Genomic DNA, 22,140 nt, shown 5'->3' with positions numbered 1-22,140 from the left:
GCACGGAGGCGGGTCCCGTCCCGCCCCCTGGTACCGCCCATCTCCCGCGGGGTCCGCCCGGCGGCTCCACGGCCCCCGCCCGGCACGTTCCGCCTCGCCTGCCGCCGGCCCTCTGTCAATCTCCGGGCAGCTCCCGCCCCCGCCCCGTCCTATTGGTGCAGGAGCCCGGTCCCGCCTTTCTCGGCGGCAGAAAGGCGGCTGCGATTGGGCGAACCTCCGGGGCGGTACCGCGATCCCGGCCCTCAGCCTCGCTACCGGCGCGCCCGTGCGGAGCGAGATTGGCCGGAGCCCGCCTGACGAGCCCGGTGCCTGATTGGCTGGGGCGGGGCCGTGGGCGGTGCTTGCGGGGAGCCGCTGTCATGGCGGAGCTGAGCGAGGCGCTGATCTCGGTGTTGCCGTCCATCCGGGTGCCCAAGGCCGGTGACCGGGTCCACAAGGACGAGTGCGCCTTTTCCTTTGACACGCCGGTAAGCGCGCGCCCCGCCGCCCGCCTCCCCGGATGGTTGGGCTGCCCCCAGCTCCGGCCCGCTCCCAGCCCAAGCGTCCGGCGGGTGTCGCCCGCCGCGGGGCGCCATGGGATTTGTAGTCCTCTGGCGGCCGCGACAGCCGGCGGCCGCCCGGGTCGTGGGGCTCTCGCAGACTACGGCTCCCGGCGTGCCCTGCGCCGCGCCCCTCCCTGCCGTGGCGCCTTGGGGGCTGTAGTTCTGGGGCCGGAGCGGGCGTGGGCAGGTCGCTCGTCCCTTTCGGCGACGCGGCCCGACCCGACCCGGCCCGGCGCGTCGGAGAGCAGGTGCCCCGCAAACGCTTCTTCGCTGCGGGGCATGCCGGCAGTTGTAGTCCGGCGAGGCGCCGGGGGGCCCCCCGGGCCCGGCCTTTGGCGGCGGGAGGCGGGCCGGGGGTCCCGCCCTGCCCGAGGCTGAGCCGCCCTACTCGCCTTCCTGCGTGGCCTGGGCCTGCAGGCGAGGAGCCGAGTCGATGCTGTGTCATTAAGATGGCAGTGGTCCCTTCTCTAGCCGTCTCCACCCTGGCGGCATCCCTGCCCCTCTCTCCCTACCCCCGCCTGGCCTAGGCGGGCCTGGGGAGGCCCAGGCGGCCGAAGGGCGAGGCACCCCCTCGGCCTCCTCGGCCGGCGCCCATCCGGGCTGTGCCCCGGGCCACCAGAAGGAATGGTCTGCAGCTGGAAGCAGCACACGGCAGCCTGGCACTCTGTCCCTCTCCGAGCTCCAGTGTGATGCTTTTCCATGCACTCTCTGCTCTGACTCGTTCCCAGCTGCTTGGGAAGCAGGCTGAGAGCTTCCTAGTGCTTTCCCTCTTTTCCAGCCGATGTATTCATATCCCTTGGCACTTGGAGTTAAAAAGCGTATCTCTGCTGAATGAGTGTGGCATTTTCCCAGTGTTTGTGTGATGGGGAGGGCTCATTCTGTATCTGTTTCAGAGCTACTCACAAACTTTTGAACACAAAACAAAAATAAACAGTGGTCCATTACCCTTCCTCACAGTGTAGTTTGGCAGAGTTCCCTATGGCACTGGCAATTATGCTTCCAAAAAGGGAGGCATGATTTTGTTGGTAATGATAGTACCATGCTCTGTGTGAACCGTACATGCTAAGGACTTTCTGCAATATAAACTTCTAAGGAGCCTCATTCAGGCTTTCCTGACTCAGTATCATCCTATGTTAAAGGAACAGGCAAATAGTTTCTTAAATGCATCATCTTGAAAGCAGTACCTGTTCTTCTGGGACAGCCAGGCTGGGGCTTGCCATCTTATTTCTAACTAGCTACTAAGTGGCTGGTACTTAGGAATGAGCTATAGCCATGATTTAATGAATAATGAGTAATGTTCCTAGAGGTAATCTACTCTACCTAGCAGTTGGAATAGCTTTCTTCACTACCTCCCTTCAGTTTTAATCTATCCTTCCTTGCAGGAGTCAGATGGTGGCTTATATATCTGCATGAACACGTTCCTGGGCTTTGGGAAGCAGTATGTGGAAAAGCACTATCAGAAAACAGGCCAGCGAGTCTACCTGCACCTGAAAAGAACACGTAAACCGGTAAAAAGACACAAAAACCATACAATCAAACTTGTTATGAAATTGAGAGCTGGGCTCTGTCTCTGTATTCAATCAGGTACTGTGTTTTCTCTCAAATGCAATTCATGTTTTTCTTGGTGAATTGAGGTACACCAGTTCTTCACCTCTGCTTATGTTGAGTCATATGGATTGCCCTGCTGCTTCTGCCTGGCCTCTGGCTCTTTTCACAGTAGCTTAATTTCAATCCTTAAGGTTTACCACAGCTTTTGTGTGCCCCTAACTCTTATTTTCTTATTTCTTCTCAATGGAATAGAAGGAAGAAGACACCAACTCCAGTGCTGGGGACCCCCCAAGGAAGAAACCAACTCGCTTGGCTATTGGTAAGACAGCGCTTGTGTACTGCATTGTCCTTGTTGTTTTGGACCAGTGTTCTGGAGCTACCGGGCTTTGTGGCATGTCTCTTGCCTTTCTTCTTCTGCAATAGTTGAAGCTACTATCCTGGATTAAATTAAAGCTTCATGTTTCCTAGTGGCCTTAGGTGGGTAGATTCTGCAAAACAGTTGTTGAGGTGGTGGTTTTGTTCTGTGTTCAAAGTAGCATTATGTTTTCTGTAGATGAATGTGTTTTGCATCCTCTCTTAACTCTATGCCTAATTCAGCTTGGTTTGGGTATAAGCAGTGTGGAGCTGGGGCTTGATACGGATGTATCCAGCGTGGGGTGAAGTAAGTTTGAGAAAATGTGTTAAGTCTGAGAAAAGTAAATTTCAAGTTTCTGGTGGACTGGTAAATGCCATATTAATGTCTTTGGCTCAATAATTCTTTGAAATAAAATGCTGATAGTGAGGCAAATACTTATGAACACTAAAATATTAAAAACTCTTTTTTTGAAGAACAGAGCTGTTCCACAACTTTGTACTGATTGCAAAGGCTGTCATGGCAGTCAGGGAAGATGCTGCTTATTTGGATCAGTCTTGGCTAGTAAATTCTGAACCATTATTATTTCCATATAGGAGAGGAAAGGAATATTTTTTAGCAGTGACAGGTTCTTGGCTTGCTTGTAGCTGACCCCAAGAGGGTAATCCAGGAACCTGGACAGTGCACATCTTGCTTTTTGCTCATCTTCTCCCTGGCTGTGCCACTGTGTAACAAACACCAGGTGACTCTGCTGCTGCCACAGTATGAACACCAATATTACAGCTGTCAGCTACTCCCTGTTTTTAAGGTGAATGGAGTTCCAAATGTCCCTTCTAGCAAAACTGAGACTAGAATATACGTTTCTTTAGATAACTAATGCTTCTGTGTATATGATTATGCTACATCCTCAGTTCCACAGATATCTTGAGATGTTTTCACTGGGTCAGCAAATAGATGCCTATGGTAACAGTTTAATGGTATGAATGGAGTGCAAGAGAATGAAAGGAAGTATTTACCCTGTGATTGAGGCAGTGATCTTGAATCCAGGAGACATTTTTTTCCCCGCTGTTTTAGCTAGACTGTGATCTTTTAGCTAATCCTGACATGGGAGATTTTAAAACGCACTAGAAAGCTTCAGGAACAAAATATTATTCTCTGCTCAATTTAGCCCTTCACCTCTCTGTACCTTAGCTTCTGCCTCCTTGGGAAATGAAAACCTATGGCGCAGGCCTGCATGTTGGTTGGACAACTTCTGAAGTTTGTGATGCTTAGATACAACCATGGAGAGAGAGGCAGTGTAGCTCATGGCAAGTTGTTAGCTGTGTGTGGGGGAAAGAGGTCCAGGAGATGGTCTGCTGGCTGAAGAAGCTCTTCCTCATTTGGAGCCTCAGAAGGTTCAGAGAACCACCTGAGGGAACCTCACCAGTCTTGTTGTAGTTTGTTTAGAGTTCAGGAATTGTGTAATTCCTGAGGGATTGTGTATCATGTTTATTCTGTGGGGTGATGACTGGAGATCTCTCTGGTATGTGCTGAAGAGGCACAGAAGAGGATTATCTGTCTGTGTTGTTGTATGATGCTGGTGACTGTTTTCAGGTATTCGTAAAATCACTCAGATATCTGAGGAGAGAGTTGTGGGAGATACCATGGGAAATGTGTTTTTTTCAATAATGTTTTAAGCAAATGCGGTAATAATTATCAGGACTGTGTCACACAGGATTCTCAAAGCAGATGCATTAGACAGCAAAAACTCTTATTCCTTTCAGTCTATTGCAGTAACAGATCTTCAGTGATCTGTTGCAGAGATCTATTGCAGTCACAACATACCATTTTTAAAGGAATAAGGGAAATTCAGTTAAAACAAAACCATAGTGTGTTACAGCTGTCTGCTGCCTGTTTCCTTCTGCAATGTAGGGTGTGAATGCTTAGAGTACAGGAAAGGCCAAGTTTTTTTCCCAAGTACCTACATAAATGAGAAATTGTGCTCTCTATTGCAAATGCTACTTTTTGGTGAGTGTCTGTCATGACTCTTGATAACTGCCAAGTAATTTCATTATGGATGGAACTCTCATTTCTGTTGCTGCCTCTGGAAATCATGGCTAGGTGGGCGTGAGAAACTACTGTCGTTCTACCTTTCCTAAGACTTTTTGTGTAGTTCTGGATGTTCTGGTTCCAGAAGAAATCGTGGTGGTCTTTGCTAAAGCTCAGGACTCTGAACTGTCCTTTCTGGAAGAGGCAAGAAGCAGAGCCAGGCTCCTTCAAGGTGCTGGTAGGCTAGATCTTTGCACAGAGTCAGAATGTGATCTCTTCATGCACATCTCCATCCGTCATCTTGGATACACTGCGAAGGATAAACTATGCTATGTCACGGCCCTCTTCTGGCCAATGGCTCGAGAGAGACAATGTCTCATTTTTTCTGATTGTAGTCAGGATCTGGAGATTCCTTCTAAGCATCTGCTAGAAGAGTTGGGAAAACTAAATCTATTGTCTCTAGGCTTATATTAGCTCCTGTGAAGTCCACACTGCCAGCAGAACTTTTGGGATCCAGAAATAGTAAAATTGTGGATCATTGATCTAGAGCTTTGCCTTAGTCATGGTGCTTTATTTCATGTAAGCTGTTGCCAAAGGGGCCTGAGAAGCTATTTAGATTTACCTGTCATCACAAAGTCTTATCTTCCTGTAGGTGTAGAAGGTGGATTTGACATCACAGAGGAAAAGTTTGAATATGACGACGATGTAAAAATAGTCATTTTCCCAGAGCATTTGGATATTCCTCGTAATGGGCTGGAAGGACTGCCAGACATGGTCAAAGACAGGGTATGTGTGCATGGAAAGCCGTGTTTTCTTTTGGTAGGGAGGAAATGCACCATTACAGAGAAGGAATTGCTGTCCTGTTGAAAGGATCCTTCAGGGCTGCTGTGAAGTCTCATCTTGCAGTAAGCAGGATTATTCTGCACTTGTACAGTGCTTCAGTGCTTATGGAGTCCTGGCTTGTGACTGAGGCTCCTGAATGCTGCCCTAGCACAGTTGACTTGCCTATCTGAGCCTTAAAAGTGGAGTGCTGTGGTATTGGAAGCTTCTTTCCTTATACCCTTCATTGTTTTTTCCTACTTTCTGAATTCCAGATTGCCAGTGCAATTGAAGCCATCCTGACAGCAGATTCAGCATCACGGAAGCAGGAGGTGCAGGCTTGGGATGGGGAGGTTCGGCGTGTTTCCAAACATGCTTTTTCCCTCCACCAACTTCAGAACGATGTCCGCATCCCACCGTGGTGAGCATAGCACTGAAACTGGCTGTATTGCTCTGTGTCACACACCCACCCCCCCATCAACTTCTTCTCCTGTCCTGGACTTCAGCAGCAAATGAGTCTCTGAGTATGCCTTTTCATAGTGAATCCACAGGAAATTACATACTTAAATTACTTCAGGATGTTTAGTGTTCTGAAGTAAAAGAGGAATGAGATTGCTTATACTGTGGTCAGTGGAGAGGGCTTGGGAGAATACAGCCCAAAGGCTTTCACCTTTTTATCTATTCTTTGTCAATAGTGGCTGGAAATGCAGCAAGTGTGACATGAAGGAGAACCTATGGTTGAACATGACTGATGGAGCCATCCTCTGTGGTCGGCGCTATTTTGATGGCAGTGGTGGCAACAATCACGCGGTCGAGCACTACAGGGAAACTGGCTATCCCCTGGCTGTGAAACTGGGAACAATTACTCCTGATGGGGCTGGTGAGAAGGGGGATGCTCTTAGGGTTATAGGTGCCAGGCACCACTCGGACTGACTCTGGTCCTGGGCAATGGAAGTCGGGGGTTTTCCAGGCTGTTGTTGCCTGTCTTACAACCTGCAATATTCAGTGCTGTCGTGTTGTTGTGGCGGGAAGAGAACCAGCTGATAAAACCTTGCCTTCCTCCTCCCCTCCTTTATAATTTGAAGGGGTTTTAAATAGTTACCCAGGTTGCTGTCTTGTTTTCCATAGTGGGATTTTTATCAAATAATTTTGTGTCCAAAGCCCAAGTAGAAAGTGTATAGCACAGTAACCACTTCCCTTGCTCCAGACATCCGTGTACCTCTGTATGTTGGTCAATGACAAAGTTGTTTGTCTTGTCATGTGTTTTAGAGGAAGATCAATATTCTATCTGTTGTGCCATGCTCCTGAGAAAGGAGAGAAACCCCAACTTTTCAGTTTGCCAAAATTCACCATTCTGGTCACTCTGTTCTCTTCATTGAGCAGTGAATGTTACATCACAGGCCAGGCTAAGTCAACCCTTGTCCTCTGTGTTACTGCATAGATGTCTACTCCTACGATGAGGATGATATGGTGTTGGATCCTAACCTGGCAGAACATCTTGCACACTTTGGGATTGACATGCTTAAGATGCAGAAGGTAAGGGGAGGTTCTTGTATAGGCCCTGAGAGTCAGGAAAGGAATTCTGACGTTTTAGTTGGGTGCCAGCTTTCCCTGACTATGCACAACCATTGCTGGTCAGGAGCCCTTGGTTTTTGTAAGGCAGAGAGTTGTATCATCTGGCTCTCTTTTTTCATTACATTTTTTATCTCTCTTTCTTGTCCCTCAGGTTTATTTCCTTGGGGTTCTGTGTCAATACTGTGCACAGGGAGGTTCCCAGTTGCTGAGCTTCACTCCTTAGATTCAGTGTTAGTGTGTGGTTGCCATGCCCCTTTACAGGGGATGGTTCAGATTTCTCCCATGTTTCTGATTCCTCTTACTGTGCCAGGTATTCAGATACTTGAAAACAATTCCTGTGTCTTTCTCTTCTTCTAATTTAATGAAACAAAATGGATTTGACTTTGCTTCCTTACCACATTGCACTTTTCACACCTCTTATGTTCCCTTGAGTCTCCTTTGATGGTTTTTCCTGTTCTTTCCCTCCACAGACAGACAAGACAATGACAGAACTGGAAATAGACATGAACCAGCGTATTGGGGAGTGGGAGCTCATCCAGGAGTCTGGTGTACAGCTCAAGCCCCTCTATGGGCCTGGGTACACTGGTATTCGTAACTTGGGCAACAGTTGCTACCTCAATTCTGTGATGCAGGTGCTGTTCAGTATCCCAGACTTCCAGAGAAAGTAAGTGAGCTTAATCACTCCTTTCCATTAGCCTGGGATCCCCTGGGGTCAGTACAAAGGTCTTGTGATGCTGGGAACTTCTGTTACAGTAATCCAGCTCAGAACTGTTTTCATTAGATGAATCCCTATGTCCCTTACAGTGCTCTGGTTTGCTTTGCAGGTATGTGGATAAGCTGGAGAAGATATTCCAAAGTGCACCTTCGGACCCCACACAGGACTTCAGCACACAAGTGTACGTAGAGTTTTGGTGAGAGAAGGAGGGCTGAGGCTGCCTGGGTGGGTGCATTCCCTCTGCACTGCTACAGTGTGCTTTGCTGCAGGTTTCTCCTTCAAGCCTCGCCTCTCTGTTTGCATGTCCATCACCAGAGACACTGATCCTCAGTGACCAGTAAGGGTCTAAGCCAGGAAAGTTCATCTGAATGCCCTAGATGGAGAGGACAGGGTGCATAACCGAGTTCATGCCAGGCTCTTAAATGTTCTGTGGGGAATGCAGTACCATATGTTACCACGTGGGGATTTCGGATGGGCATATCCGATCTGCGTAACATCAAAAAGGGCCTTGCTCTCTGCAATGGAGGGAGATGGCTAAGAGTAAATAAATACACAGATTTAGGCAAATTTATTCTCAGTGGATAATATATATATGCTTAAAGAAGCTTTCTTCAAGAGATACTGTGCGAGCAGTTGCAGGAGAATATACAGAAGAAGTAACACAAGATTTGGAAGGTTGCTGCATTTTAAATACATGAATTCTCTGCTTTATCTGCTCTAAACCAGCAAAGCCATATATGTAGGTTTGGGGTCAGCAAAGCAGTATATAGAAGTTTGGAATGGAGGAATGGAAGGTGGCATTTGTGCAAGGGAGTTCAGTGGAAGGGAGGATTCTAAATTTGGACAGCCTGGGATGAAGGGTTGGAGGGGATTAAGTTGAGACAGCGAGAAGGACTTTTGCCTGAGCAAAGGAAGGAAATGGTAGGATTTAGTTCCAGATGAATTGTAATAGTGGTGGGAAGGGACCAGAGTGAAGTGGAATAGCGTCTGTGCGTAGGAGGGGACCACTGAATGCTACTGCTTGTCCATTAAGAGCCTCATGCAGTCATTCTTGATCTTTCCTCTGGGAAATGTGAACAATCTGCTCACAGCAATGCTGTTTCTGGCTCAGACAATTTCACTCTGCCCTGTTGTGTCCTGCACAGACTGCAGCTTAGTTTGGCTGTTCCACAGCTGTTCTGCAGCTTGGCACCAGCTGCCCATCTGTGGGGAAAAGAAATCTGTTCCTTCATGTGATCTCTACTGTGCAAGCAAAGGTTAAGATTGGTGCCCAGAAGTCCTGGTAACTTTAAAGTCAGTGATTTCTCATGGGACCAGACGGCAGACCAAGATAAGATGATTTTGGCTGGTTCAGCACAGGAAGCTGATCTCTGTGAGACTGACAGTCCATGGCAGTGTTAAAGCTGCATGGCTTGATATGGCTCCCGGAGTATGTGGGATTGCAGAAACCTTTTTGTTGCTTAGAGTTGTTCTTTAATCATTCTAGAGCCAAACTGGGCCATGGACTGCTTTCAGGAGAGTATTCAAAGCCAGCTTCTGCAGATGGGGAACAGCAGCCTGATCAGAAGGTGAGACTTGGATATGTCATCCTCACAACGTGTGCGTTGCATGACATATTTTGTGTGTTACATGGGGATCGAAAGAGAACCCTTTCTGAAGACATGTTCTGGGGCTTGTTCCAGGGCCCTGTCATCTGAAGAAAAGCATGGCTATAAGTAGAGTGCTGCATGCTAGAGCACATGCTTGGCAAATTATGACCACCTTTCTCTTCCACTGCTTTTTTTGCAGGGTATGCAGAATGGCATTGCTCCACGTATGTTTAAGTCCCTCATTGGAAAGGGGCACCCAGAGTTTTCCACTAACCGACAGCAGGATGCCCAGGAATTCTTTCTGCACTTCATCAACATGGTGGAGGTAATGGTTTAGACAATCTCTCATCTCATGGAAGAGCCCAGCTTTGTTTTCTCCCTTAAGCAGGAGGTGAGGAATTTGGGGTTAGAAACTGACAACTGGATCAGAGAGGGGGACACAACACAGGGAAATGAGCCAGATGTCACCTGTAGGAGCAGAGAAGGAGAGATGCTTGGCCATGTTTTCAGTGCTGATTCCTTGAAGGAATCTCTTTTGGGAGTGGCACAGCTAGAGATGTAAATTGTCTTCTTTAGGAGCAGGAATGGCATGGGTTCCTGGGGTACAGAAGCTGGATCTAGTTCTTCTTTGCTGTCTTTTCCAGTGGACTGGATACAGAAGTAAATACTCTTTAGCCACATCCCGTGGCTATCAGCAGTAGAACCACTGCTACTGCAGATATTTATTTCTGCCATTTTGGTGTTTTATCTATCACTCTAATCTCTCCTCCTGCAGAGGAACTGCCGCAGCTCGGAGAACCCAAATGAGGTCTTCCGTTTTCTCGTGGAGGAGAAGCTGAAGTGCCTGGCCACAGAAAAGGTGAAATATACCCAGCGTGTTGACTATATCATGCAGTTGCCTGTGCCCATGGATGCTGCACTCAACAAAGGTCAGTAATGGGCCAAGGTCAAAATGATAGCAAACGTTATGTTTGGATGTTATCCTTATACAACTCCTTAATTAGAAAGGAGCTTCTTTGCCACTTCTGAAGTCAGGTCCTCCACCTGCTTTTGTGGGATTGGGCCAATTTCTTCAGACATGGTGTGATGTGGTGATGTCTCTCTAGAGCCTTTCCCTCATGCAGCACAAGCTGGGCTATAATTCAGCTGTAAAATGGGACTGAAGCAGGAGGACAGTGCCTGGGAAGACACTGTCTACTTTGTGCTCCATTCTTGCTGGCGTGCATCTATAGGCTTGTTCTTCCTTGGTGTGGCTTACACCAATAGATTCATATGTACCTAGAGGTAAACTTTGACTCTTCTGCTCTGTTCTTTAGATGAACTACTGGAATATGAGGAGAAGAAAAGGCAGGCAGAGGAAGAGAAGCAGCCGCTACCTGAACTGGTGCGAGCCAAGGTGCCTTTCAGCTCCTGCCTAGAGGCCTATGGAGCTCCAGAGCAGGTGGATGATTTCTGGAGCACAGCCTTGCAGGCCAAGTCTGTGGCTCTCAAGTGAGTGTCTGTGAGTTACCAGCTAAGCTGTGATGAACTGGCAATAGCTGCCTCTTTGGGAACTTCTTTTAGGTGCTCGGGGAAAAAGTGTTACCAAAGCTTTCTTGTCCCCCACATGGTGGACCCATAGAATCTTGAAGCAGAGGAGGAACCAGGCAATCAGTGCTGGAATGCTTGGCCCCAGGGAATTACAGTGGGCAGAACAACAGTGCTGGTGAGGTCCTTATCATCAGATTTCAGTAGCTGAGGGACTACAAAATACAGTGATGTTCCAGAAAGCATCAGCTTTTATTCTAAGTTCAAAATTTGGCTTTAAAATCAACACAGACTGTGTGGCAACACTGGTCTTGCATGGTCTCTAAAATTTCCTTAGAAAAAGTTTTTAGCTATTAAAATTTGAGCAAAATACTGAGTGTAACAGATGTGTGAGTTATTTGAAAGAATGCTAACTTAAATGCTAATAGGTTTAAAAAACAGCTTCCATTTGTCTCACAAACTTAAGCAGCTTTCTGCTGTGATGCTTCTGAGCATTCTGCAATGAAAGCTTACTCATGAAAGAACTGGAAGTGTTTTTCTAACAAATAATTCTGGAGGAATAGCTACTGTAAGCAGAAATGCAATTAGATCAGTAACACAAAAAAACCCACCCAAAGTTCTGCTTTTAAATAGTGAGTTGTGTTCAAGCAATAATTACCATTGAATATACACTGATGCTTAAATGAATCGTATGGTATGTTACAACTATCACCCGAAAATAACTATCTGTCAGTCTTATTAATGCTTCTTCCTTCACAAACATTCCTTGTGTTTCATAGATTCCAGACATGCTCTCTCTCAAATTGTCTAACTAAATAATATTCAGTTGAGTTCATTTAGCTTAAAATTCACTGCTTCTTCATGCCTGAGGATGTGCTCTTGTGCTTGAAAGCATGCCTGTTCCTGCTGCTGTATCTGTCAGTCTTGATGTTATTTTCTCTATGCTACTTAAGGGTTAGTATTTAATTAAATACTAAAATCTTAGGAAGCTGGTAAAATACAGGATTGTATTATTTTTCCTCATCCCCCAAAATTTTGTACATGCTACATCCTGTATAATTTGGTCCAATCATGTTCTTTAGAAATGGTTCTGTGTTTGAGGAGCTTTAAACTCAGCATAGGAGAGCTACACAGATATGCGTATCCCTCCCTTAGAACATACCTCCACCTTACTCACTTGAGTTCTTGAATCAGCTAGGTGCCCTCAATCATTGCTGACAAAGTATTTGAAAGTACTTTTGTCTCTTTCAGAACAACTCGGTTTGCTTCTTTCCCGGATTATCTGGTGATCCAGATAAAGAAATTCACTTTTGGTCTGGACTGGGTGCCCAAAAAGCTTGGTAAGAAGGATAAGAAGTACAAAATGTATAGGTACCGAGTGCTATATATGGGTTTGTGGTATTACTGCAAGGAGGAAATTAACTACCCCAAAAGGAGCTGCAGACAGTAGCATATCATATCCTCAAGGACTTACCCTTCTAGATCTCCCAACCGAGTCCTTTGTTTCTGACCCTATGGGGAGGCTGAGCAAGGCTGTATCTTGCAGATGTCTCCATTGAAATGCCAGAAGAGCTGGATATTTCTGCACTGCAAGGAACAGGGCTGCAAGATGGAGAAGAAGAAATGCCAGACATCGCACCCCCACTGGTGACACCAGATGAGCCCAAAGGTAGCCTGGGGTTCTATGGCAACGAGGACGACGACTCCTTCTGCTCCCCTCACTTCTCCTCTCCGACATGTTAGTGATTCTCCTCCTGTCTTCCTGATGCCTGACTCATTTCCTTGCTATCCTTGTCTTGTCTCCCATGCTAGTGGTTTCTCCTCCTGCTCAGACTTTCCCTGTCCCTCTGTCAACAAATACCTGCTGCCTCCCTTGCATGCCTGTTATGCAAGGGTGTTATGCAAGGGAGTCTGTTGGTTCCTGTTCTGTAGAAGATGGGGAGGTGCCATGTCTGGTGCATTTAGGGGGGTGCAGGCCTGGCGTGTATACCAGATTTAATTGGTAGAGGTATTTTCTTTTCACAAACCACGGTAGGAGGTAGGGTTTGGGGAGGTAGGGAAGAGCCAGTACTCGAGTTGATGAGTTGAATCCTTTTGTTGCCCGGTATGACTGTGTGTGAGACACTGCTTCTGAAGAAGGAATCATAGCAAAGGCTGAGAAGAGGGACAGAACTTGATTGAAACAAAGCCAAGAAATGGTGGTTTGAGGGCTATGTGACACTGCACAAAATGAAGTAGGGTAGGAGTGGGTGGCTCTAACCTTTGTCTTCCCACAGCACCCATGCTGGATGAGTCAGTGATTATCCAGCTAGTGGAGATGGGCTTTCCCATGGATGCATGCCGTAAAGCTGTGTATTACACTGGGAACAGTGGAGTTGAGACTGCCATGAACTGGGTCATGTCACATATGGATGATCCAGGTATGAGGCCACATGGCCACAGTGAAGCTTGTTATTACATCTGGGCTATTGTACTTCCTGACCTGCTGCTGCAGTGAGGAACCAAAGTACTTGGGACCTCAGACTGTATCCCTCTTGGAGAGATCTGACTTCTCTGAGCTGTGTTGTTTCCTGCTGCAGATTTTGCTAACCCGTTAGTTCTCCCTGGATCCAGTGGACCAGGGTCAACTATTGCCTGCCCAGACCCTCCTTCAGAAGACAGCGTGGCCACTATTGTCTCCATGGGCTTCTCCCGGGACCAGGCCATGAAAGCGCTTAGAGCCACGGTGAGAAGCACGGGTGATGTCAGAGCAAAGGGGGATTCTTGGGAACAGATATTCCCAAACTCACAGTCTTTTCTTCCTTCCAGAACAACAGTCTGGAGCGTGCTGTGGATTGGATCTTCAGTCACATCGATGATCTTGATGCAGAAGCTGCTATGGATATCTCAGAGGGGCGCTCAGCGGCGGAGTCCATCTCTGAATCTGTCCCTGTGGGTCCTAAAGTGCGCGATGGGCCTGGAAGTGAGTTCAAGCAGTAGGAATGTGGATTTCTGGGACTCAGACTCAACGTGGCTTTATTTTCCCTAATCAATGCAGTACCAGAGGGTTTAGCAGCAGCAGCTGCCACTGGGCTGGTCGGGTTTTGAGGGGGAAGGAGGGAGGAAGAAAGGAGGGATGGCAGTGTAGGCCTAGACACTTCAGGCTGTGGATTATCTGGAAGCCAGTAAGAGAGAGGCAGAGGAAGTGCCATCAAGTGAAAGCCAGGAAAGGCTGTACTTCTTTCTTCTAGTTGTCCATGGGGGCTTTTCTGTTCTTCAGGCTCCCATTGAAAAATCAGTTTCTAAACCACGTGCGGAACTGGTGTCAGTGCTGCTAGGCTGCTGGGTGCCATAGGGAGGTGGTGCCCCTGCTATATCCACCCAGCACCCATGAGCTTAAATAAACAGTTGGGAGAGAGAAGGCTAAATTGAAGTTACCATCTCCTATTTCCCTGCACGTTTGGCCTTAAGACCACTCATAGTCACACTTGATGAGGACCCAGTTCTTAATTATTACCTAGAAGTTCCTTTAGGGATCCTTTTCAACAGAGGGTCCTTGCACAGAGTGTTGCTGGTTAAGACACCTTTCCTCTCCCTGATCACTTCTCTCTTTCCTTCTCAAGAGTATCAGCTGTTTGCCTTTATCAGCCACATGGGCACTTCTACTATGTGTGGACACTACGTTTGTCACATCAAGAAAGATGGCAGGTAAGAAGGATTTTCACAATGTAAGGGGACTCAGGTACAGGTTTAAATCACTGTCTTCCCCTGTTTATTCATAGGTCTTGGGGTGTCAGGGTTGAGACCAGGCCAAGTCTTGTCTTGGCCACAGAATGCATCATCCCTGAGCTCCTCTTCTGCCTTTTGCAGGTGGGTGATCTACAATGACCAGAAAGTCTGTGCTTCTGAGAAGCCCCCCAAGGACCTGGGCTACATCTACTTTTATCAGCGAATTCCCAGCTAGAACATCCTCTTGCTGTGTGGTGGGGGGTGGGATGGAGGGGTGGGGTCAGTGAGGATGGGAGCAGAGTCCTGCCAACTGCTCTTTCCCCCCTTCCTCCGTTCGTGGCCTCTACAGAAACACACAGGAAGACGTGAGTTCCCTGGCTAATAGACTTGGGGGCTGGAGCCTCCGTGGACATGAGTGAAGGGGAGCGGGGTGGGGGTGGGAATATCAGTTTATATAGAAAATGTCTTCACTGTCCCCACCCTTGTGACACACAGCCCTAGTGCTTTGCTGCTTGGTGGGATGATGCCACCTCCTTACTGTCGGGAAGGGGAGAAAGGAGGGGACTTGTGTCTGTACGGCTTCTGGGTTTTTTTTGGGGGGGTCCCTCTTGCCGGCCCTGCGGGGGAAGGGCGCGGGGCGGGCAGAAAGGTGTGCCACGATCAGCGCCCACCCCCACTTCCCTTTGTGTGACCTTTACATGCCAAAATACACGGGGGACAAAATAAAAGTCGAAATACCCCCTGGTTTCTCTCTGCCTTCCGCTTCGCCCGTGGGGGCACAACACGCGAGCGGCGGGAAGGCCGAACGCTGAGGGCGCGGCGGAGCCCTCGGCTCCGCTCCCTGCGCTCGGGGTCGCGTCTCAGGCCGGGGAGCGGCGGGTGGGAGCGTGCTGGAGGCGGGGCCGGGCCGCGGGGAGGCCGGGCGGAGGCGGGGACACCAGCCGGGGGGCGGGGCTGCGGGAGAGGCCGGGAGATAAAAACGGGCGCCGGGAGCAACGCGCCGCCGCCGTTGACCTTCGCCTCTCCTCCGGTACCGGTTTGTGTCTCTGCCCGCTCCCGCCATGGCGCCCAGGAAGTTCTTCGTGGGGGGCAACTGGAAGATGAACGGTGACAAGAAGAGCCTGGGGGAGCTCATCCAAACGTTGAACGGCGCCAAGCTCTCCGCCGACACCGGTGAGGGCGCGGCAGCACGTAGCGCACGTCGCCTCACGGCTCGGCCGGTGGCGGCCTGCTCGGGCCCGGGCCCTAGCGGGGGAGCGGAAAATGCCAGAGGGCGGCGGGGGATAAATATAACCCAGCGGCGGGGCTAAATATACCCGCGAAACCGGATCGGAGCTGTGGGCTCGCCGGACACGTGCAGCCATTCCCTTGGGAATGGTGCCTCGGGAGGCACATCCAGACAGCGGGGCCCCGGGAAGAGGCACCCCCCGGCGGGAGCGGCCCGGTCCGGCATTGCCTCTGCCGCCCATTTCTTTTGGGCCCCGCGCCTTTTCCTCGGCCTTGTCCCCACCCCACGCCGTTGTGCCCCGAGTCCCGTCGCTCGACCGGGTCTTGGGGGGGGAGTAGAGCTTGGTGTGTCGGCCGAGCTGCCCTTCCAAGCTGCAGAACCGTTGCTGTACCCGGTTACAACCCCAGGCGTAGTCTGGTGCTGCTCTCTCCTCCCCCGGTTCAGCCCGGCCCGGGCAGCAGGGCAGGATCCTTGCCCCCTTTCTTAGCTGGGCGCTCTCCAAGCGACCTGTGTGAACCCGTCGAGGGGCCTGGCTGTTGGCCTGGACTGCCCACTGGAAAAGGCTTCCTCCTTGGGGCTGAACAGGGAGGAAGGGACAGTTCAGTTAGCGGGGATGTTCCTGCTGCAGAAGCTTCCCAAATGTCAGCAAGGGCGGGCAGGCAGGCAGAGCCTTCTCAGGACTAGAAAGAGGGATGACTTACTGAAGTTCAGTGGATGGGTGCAGTTTCAGCCCTGTGCTTACTTCGAGGCTAACCACCTTTTTTTTGCTTTCCAGAGGTGGTTTGTGGAGCTCCCTCCATCTACCTTGACTTTGCCCGCCAGAAGCTTGATGCAAAGATTGCAGTTGCAGCACAGAACTGTTACAAGGTGGCAAAGGGTGCTTTCACAGGGGAGATCAGGTGAGCCCATGGATAAAAGTAAAGCCAGGGTGCTTCTGGGATGTGAATTTCATCCAGAGGTGTGAATCATCTCCTTTATCTCTAGCCCAGCAATGATCAAGGACATTGGAGCTGTGTGGGTGATCCTGGGCCACTCAGAGCGAAGGCACGTTTTTGGAGAGTCTGATGAGGTGAGTGACCCAGCCATGGAGAGATCGTCCAGCTCAGATGTTCCTTCAAAAGCTGGAGGAATGAGCAATTAAAAGACTACAGGAATAGGTCTGACTTACCTGTTGCCTTGTTTCTTTTCAATCCTCAGTTGATTGGGCAGAAGGTAGCTCATGCTCTAGCTGAGGGCCTTGGAGTCATTGCCTGCATTGGAGAGAAGCTGGATGAGAGAGAAGCTGGCATCACAGAGAAGGTGGTCTTTGAACAGACCAAGGCCATTGCTGGTAAGGGAAGAAAATTGGTGTTTTTATCTGCTTGGAACTTTTGGGAAATGGCTACCTTGGCCTTAACTGGAATGCCATAATGGCCATCCTGGTCTTGTAAGGGGTACAGATACATTGCTGCAAATGTTCACACACAATATTAACATGATCATGTTAATAAAAGGCCTGTGTGTTCAAGAAAGCCTTCTAGTGTACTTTCCCAGCATGTAATACTGTGCTTACCTATACCTTCTCCCTTTTTCTCAGATAATGTGAAGGACTGGAGTAAAGTGGTTCTTGCCTATGAGCCGGTTTGGGCTATTGGAACTGGTAAAACTGCAACTCCCCAACAGGTATGAACAAGGGGGGAGGTGGCTGACTGGATAACTGATTCTTCCCACACAAGAGATCTTCTTGAAGATTCTCTCAGGGAGCTTCTCCTCTTTGGAAGGGACTTGTATAGGGAATGGTTCAGCCGTCAATGGGACCTTCTGTGTTCTGTTACAGGCTCAAGAAGTTCATGAGAAGCTGAGGGGGTGGCTGAAAAGCCACGTGTCTGACGCTGTTGCTCAGTCAACTAGGATCATCTATGGAGGTAAATGAGTCTGATGCCCCTTGGCGCTGCAGCAAGTGCTTAGTTAGCTTGCTTGTTGCTGCAGCTGTACTGTGTGCCCTGCTGGTGTGGAGCAGAGGTTGTCAGAGTATGAAGAGACACCTACTAGCTTGTTTGGGTAAATGGGAAACAGTCTTACTGTGTGTTCAGATGAGGCTAGGACATTACAGGTCTTACCTTTGTGCCCTGGACTACTTTTCTAGAGCTGGTCTCATTTAACCTCTCAGAGTACTTTTCCCGTTTTAGGTTCAGTCACTGGCAGCAACTGTAAGGAGCTGGCTTCTCAGCATGATGTGGATGGCTTCCTTGTTGGTGGAGCTTCTCTCAAACCAGAGTTTGTGGATATTATCAATGCCAAACACTGAAGCAGCCTGTGAGGAGTAGTCCCTTGTGGTTAAGAGAAAGAAACAGAAGCAAGAAGGGACCGTTCATTGCACATGTCTCAGTACTGAGGCCTCCTCTGAGGCTTTCCCCCTCCACAGTCATTGTTCTAGCTGTGTTGCTAACCCCCACCACCACTTTGGAGTCCTGTTAGTGGGAGCCTGTCTTGGCAGAGCCTTGACAGCCTCCTGTCTGAGTTGGCAAAATCCTTGGTTGCCTGTTGACCCACCCCTAAGAGCCCACAGTCAACCTGGCCAGTGCCTTCCCCCTTTCTCTGCAGTGCTGTAGGGAGAGAGGGCCACTGGTGCTGCGGGAAGGAAAATGGAACTGCAGTCTCTGGCATCCTTCAGCTCCATCAGCAAGGAGCCTGTCAGCTTAGACCCTTGTGAGATGTCTTAACCTCACCTGTGTCCCATATTGAACAATAAATAAAGAAAAAGCAAAGGTGTGTCCTGGATCTTAACTCAGAAGCAGCTGGGGACAAGGAGTGTACAGAATTTACTACCACAGAAGGTTGGTGGTAGACAAGCAGTGTGGGTTTTGTGAGCTTTTCTTTGAGGACTCATTGCCTCTGCAAACACTGTACAAATTCATCCTGCATCTTGGATCTGTCACATTACAGCTCTTCAGGCCCATGGTGATCATTGTGCATCTTTCTATGCCAGTAGCTGCTGCAACATCTGGCTGGACCATGAGTGAGCTGATCTTTCCAGGCAGGCATGGCAGTTGTGCTCATAGCTACTCTTTCCTGTGAGGGCTAGAATTTGGCTTTGCTGCTCATTAAACGTGGAGCATAGCAGGTCCCTCTTTATTCACTGAGGGTTTCTAGGTTGTGGGCTGAGGCTGTGCTCTGTGCCTGGTTGCAGCCATATCCCGAAGGGTGAGAAAAAACTAGATGTTATTTCTCAGCTGCCATGCCAGCTAGATTTTTAGGCAGTGCTAAGAGTAACCAAGAAGAAAGTGCTCCCCAAGGAGGAGCCAGGCCAAGGGGCATTATGTCCTTGGGAAGTCTGTGATATGGAGCAGGCATGCAAAAGGAAACTGCACAGCTGAGAGCTCTCTCCCGTTTCATGTTTTCGGTCCATAGGCTTTGCAGCTGTGGCATTCTCCTCTCTTGCTACTCCAGCTGTGGGTGTGCTGCTCTGCCAGTATGCCCTGAGGGGTGAGAGGCAGGAGGTGAGGAACCACGGGGGAAAAACCCGCTGATGCTGCGGGTCCTCTTCTCTGCTAAAGCGCTGAGGCCGGCGCTCTTCCCTTCCTCCCGGCTGGAAGAGACGAGACCGAAGAGCCTCGGCCCTTCAGGGGGTATAGCCTTACCGTCACGGATCGACCGGCAGCTCCAGCCCCCGCCCTGTCCCTGCCTCTGCTGGAGCCTTTCGGGGAGGTGCCGGTGCCGGTGCGGCGGGCGGTGCTGGCGCGCCCTCGGGCGGCCGCCGAGGCCTTCGCCGCCGGAGCCTAAAATGGCGCTGGAGACGGCTCTGGGTCACGATGGGCCCAGCGCCGCAGCGAGCCAAACACATGGTGGCCCGCCCCAGGCGCAGGAGCTCGGCTGCTGGCAGCCTCTGTTGATGGAGGGAAGGAGGGGAGGCGGCCTTGGAAGGAAGAGCCTGACGGCAGCACAGCGCTCACACCTGCGTGCCTGTGGAATGGTGTGGGGAGGAGGATGCTTCCAAGCCTTCATCGAAAATCCTGAAAACTCTGAGGCATGACAGTGGTTTGATACCTCAGGGTGGGATGACCAGGGCTGTGGTGACTTGGTAGGGTTATGGTATGGATACTGCCTGTGCGGAGGCTGCCGCAGCAGGTAGGCAGGGACTGCCCACTGGTGTCAGGCATTCAGAACAGCCCACTGGTGTCAGGCACAGGCTGCGCATCCACTTTCGATTCCTGGTCCTGCCCAGCCCTGCCCACAGAGCCGCACGATCCAGGGAGAGTGACCTACATAGAAAAATACAGATGGGAGCCAAGCATTGATCTTGCTGCTTTGTGGAGAATACAGAAGCATTCATTTCGTGAAAGCATTCATTTAATGAGGAATAAACTCACAGAAAATAATTTCTGCATCAGCAGGAGTGCCAGATTTCTTTTTCTTCTTTTTTTTGTCTGCTTTCTGGCAGGACCACAGCTCTGTGGAGTGGAAATACTGCCAGACTCTCATGCAGATTTTAGTAGTTCAATTTTAAACAGGTTGCTGTTGGAAAAAATGAATTGTGCCAGGTGTGACAGCCCAAGGGAGACTACTGCAGCTCCTGTTGTCAGCTGCAACCTACAGCCTGCTTGAGCTTGTATTCCCAGTACTCTTATACACAAATACACCTATGCACCATATATAAAAACAAACAGCAACACACCACACTCACATAAACATAGCCACATCCCATCCCTTCCTCTGACTGAGCAGGATAGAGCTGTGCCAGTGCGCATGTGTATATATATATATATATATATATAATGTAGATTTGTACATGCACAGATGTTACAGCATGGTTCCTCCAAGCCACTGGGCTCAGACAGTCTACCCAGTCTTTCCAGGCCCCTGCTCCCCCAGTATACAACTTCCCCATGGTGGTCTTGCCCCCAGACACCCCCATGTCCCCCAGCTCTTTTATGAGCTGTCAGAATACCCGCAGTTCCCCTGACAGCCAGCTTCTCCTTCACAGCCCACTCCTGGCCCCAGGTCCCCTTGTCAGTGGGTCCGGCTGCACCCTTGCTGCCACTCACACACTCGCCTGTACACTCGTGCCCACACCAGGTGCTGCCCCACGGGCACACAGCCCCAAGGCCCAGCCACTGACACACAGACTCCCACATGACTCCTCTATGAGATAAGGAGAGTCCCTTGCCAAAGGGCAAAGGGAGGAAGGAGATCAATGGGAAGATGGGACAGGCTGCATTGACCAGGTGGAGCACGGCCAAACCATTGCAAACTATTTACACATGACGGGCCTTTTTATTCCCATATCCCTGTTTTGCCACACCCACTCCCCCACAAACCACCTAAACTTCTCCCTTTCCTGCCTTGGGTTCCTCCCTTAAGTATCCCCTAATAAGCTCTCTGCTATCCCCAAATGCTCTTTCCCTGCATCCCATTGTGTGCCTCACACCCCTGTATGCAGTAACCCCTCCAGCCCTAAAGCTTCTCTGGGGCTGAGGCTTCCCTGGCACAGCCCTGGAAGGAGCCTGGACAGGCTGCCCCTTCCTCTTTGTCCCTAATTTGGGTTCCTGCCTGCCATCACGCCCCTCTGGGCATCTGGAGATGGGACTTTGGTAGACTGGTGGCTCCTGGGATGGGCCTGGGAGCAGCTCAGAAGGTGCTGTTCGGGCTCCCCCTCCCAATGTTTTCTCCCTTGTGCTCCTTTGTGGGCGTTCAGAGGAGCTTCTTGCATATCACCTCCTTAGTGATCGGCATAGCTAGATTTGATATTTATTTTTATACATGTATATATACACACATTCGCTAAAAAAAAAAGTAAAAAATATATATCTCCTAAATAAAAGATCTTTCCTTTAAAGACTTAAGTTTCTCTGAGTAATTTTTGTTTCTTTTAAGTTCTTTGGTCCTCTGTAAACCATGAATTTAAGCCATACATTCCTGTTGTAAGTCTATGTTAAACATGTGCATAGAGGCACATGTGACTTCTACCAGTCCATTCTTCAGCACAAAGGGATGAGGGATGGGAAGACAAGTGTGTCATCACTTTTCCTTCAGCACCAAACTGAGGGTTTGCTGAAGGTTCCCTCAAAGCCTTGAAAAGCAAAGGCAAGATAAGCTGCAGTGCTTTATGTGTGGATGGGGTTTTTTTGCAGTGGATATAGTGGAAAACCCCATCTTACGCAGGGTAGTGACCAGGGAGTGAAATTCGAGTGAAGTGAGTGTAGCCTGAGGAAGAGCTCAGCACTGGGGAGTCAAGCAGGATGAGTCAGGGAACATGTCCAGGAGCTTGCCATGTGGCTCTGAGCTCAGAGGGCTGCTGTGCAAGAGGGGTGACAGCTTGCACACACGCTGTGAGAGAGTGAGACCCATGTCTGACGGCTGTGTGTCCAGCTCAGCTTGGACCACCTTATCTAACAGAGACGTTGCCCTGGGGCTGCAAAGGAGCAAAGTGCACTGGAGGGAAAGGGAGCAGGGCCTTGGACTTTGGTACCAGCTGCTAAACAGTGGTGGTCACCAGCACCGAGCAGCATTCCTGGCTGGTAAACACCCAC

General features: G+C 49.7%; 2 protein-coding genes across 4 annotated transcripts; both read left to right on the top strand.

The window, feature by feature from the left end:
* Window positions 1–310: 310 nt before the first annotated feature.
* Window positions 311–15,143, top strand: USP5 (ubiquitin specific peptidase 5). Of its 3 annotated transcripts, none has more exons than XM_030460260.1 (20): window positions 311–467; window positions 1,925–2,050; window positions 2,343–2,409; window positions 5,123–5,256; window positions 5,565–5,710; window positions 5,985–6,169; window positions 6,731–6,825; window positions 7,335–7,528; window positions 7,689–7,760; window positions 9,066–9,147; window positions 9,368–9,493; window positions 9,944–10,097; window positions 10,485–10,659; window positions 11,947–12,035; window positions 12,242–12,433; window positions 12,972–13,115; window positions 13,275–13,420; window positions 13,504–13,657; window positions 14,298–14,382; window positions 14,545–15,143. In XM_030460260.1, exons 1-20 carry the CDS (start codon window positions 360–362, stop codon window positions 14,636–14,638), a joined length of 2,568 nt encoding a protein of 855 aa, XP_030316120.1. In that variant the 5' UTR covers window positions 311–359; the 3' UTR covers window positions 14,639–15,143. The 3 variants fall into 3 exon arrangements, with proteins under 3 accessions (XP_030316120.1, XP_030316130.1, XP_030316136.1); XM_030460270.1 differs by having other exon boundaries at window positions 312–467; window positions 12,242–12,364; XM_030460276.1 differs by lacking the exon at window positions 311–467 and adding an exon at window positions 767–790.
* Window positions 15,144–15,350: 207 nt separating this feature from the next.
* Window positions 15,351–18,378, top strand: TPI1 (triosephosphate isomerase 1). The gene is made up of 7 exons (XM_008499124.2): window positions 15,351–15,576; window positions 16,407–16,530; window positions 16,616–16,700; window positions 16,829–16,961; window positions 17,208–17,293; window positions 17,448–17,535; window positions 17,800–18,378. The coding sequence occupies exons 1-7, from the start codon at window positions 15,465–15,467 to the stop codon at window positions 17,916–17,918; spliced, it is 747 nt and encodes a 248-aa protein (XP_008497346.1). The 5' UTR covers window positions 15,351–15,464; the 3' UTR covers window positions 17,919–18,378.
* The last annotated feature ends 3,762 nt before the right edge of the window (window positions 18,379–22,140 follow it).

Source organism: Calypte anna, chromosome 1, assembly GCF_003957555.1.
Source record: "Calypte anna isolate BGI_N300 chromosome 1, bCalAnn1_v1.p, whole genome shotgun sequence".
Lineage (NCBI taxonomy): Eukaryota > Metazoa > Chordata > Aves > Apodiformes > Trochilidae > Calypte > Calypte anna.
The sequence above is the reverse complement of the archived record's forward strand: the minus strand, read 5'-3'. Positions and strand labels throughout refer to the sequence as shown.

Coding starts and splice junctions, on each gene's coding strand:
- USP5 (XM_030460260.1), top strand. CDS start 360: ATGGCGGAGCTGAGCGAGGCGCTGATCTCGGTGTTGCCGTCCATCCGG. Junction 12,036..12,241: donor CTGGGTGCCCAAAAAGCTTG/GTAAGAAGGATA, acceptor TGTATCTTGCAG/ATGTCTCCATTGAAATGCCA. Junction 14,383..14,544: donor CACATCAAGAAAGATGGCAG/GTAAGAAGGATT, acceptor TGCCTTTTGCAG/GTGGGTGATCTACAATGACC.
- TPI1 (XM_008499124.2), top strand. CDS start 15,465: ATGGCGCCCAGGAAGTTCTTCGTGGGGGGCAACTGGAAGATGAACGGT. Junction 16,962..17,207: donor ACAGACCAAGGCCATTGCTG/GTAAGGGAAGAA, acceptor CCTTTTTCTCAG/ATAATGTGAAGGACTGGAGT. Junction 17,536..17,799: donor AACTAGGATCATCTATGGAG/GTAAATGAGTCT, acceptor TTCCCGTTTTAG/GTTCAGTCACTGGCAGCAAC.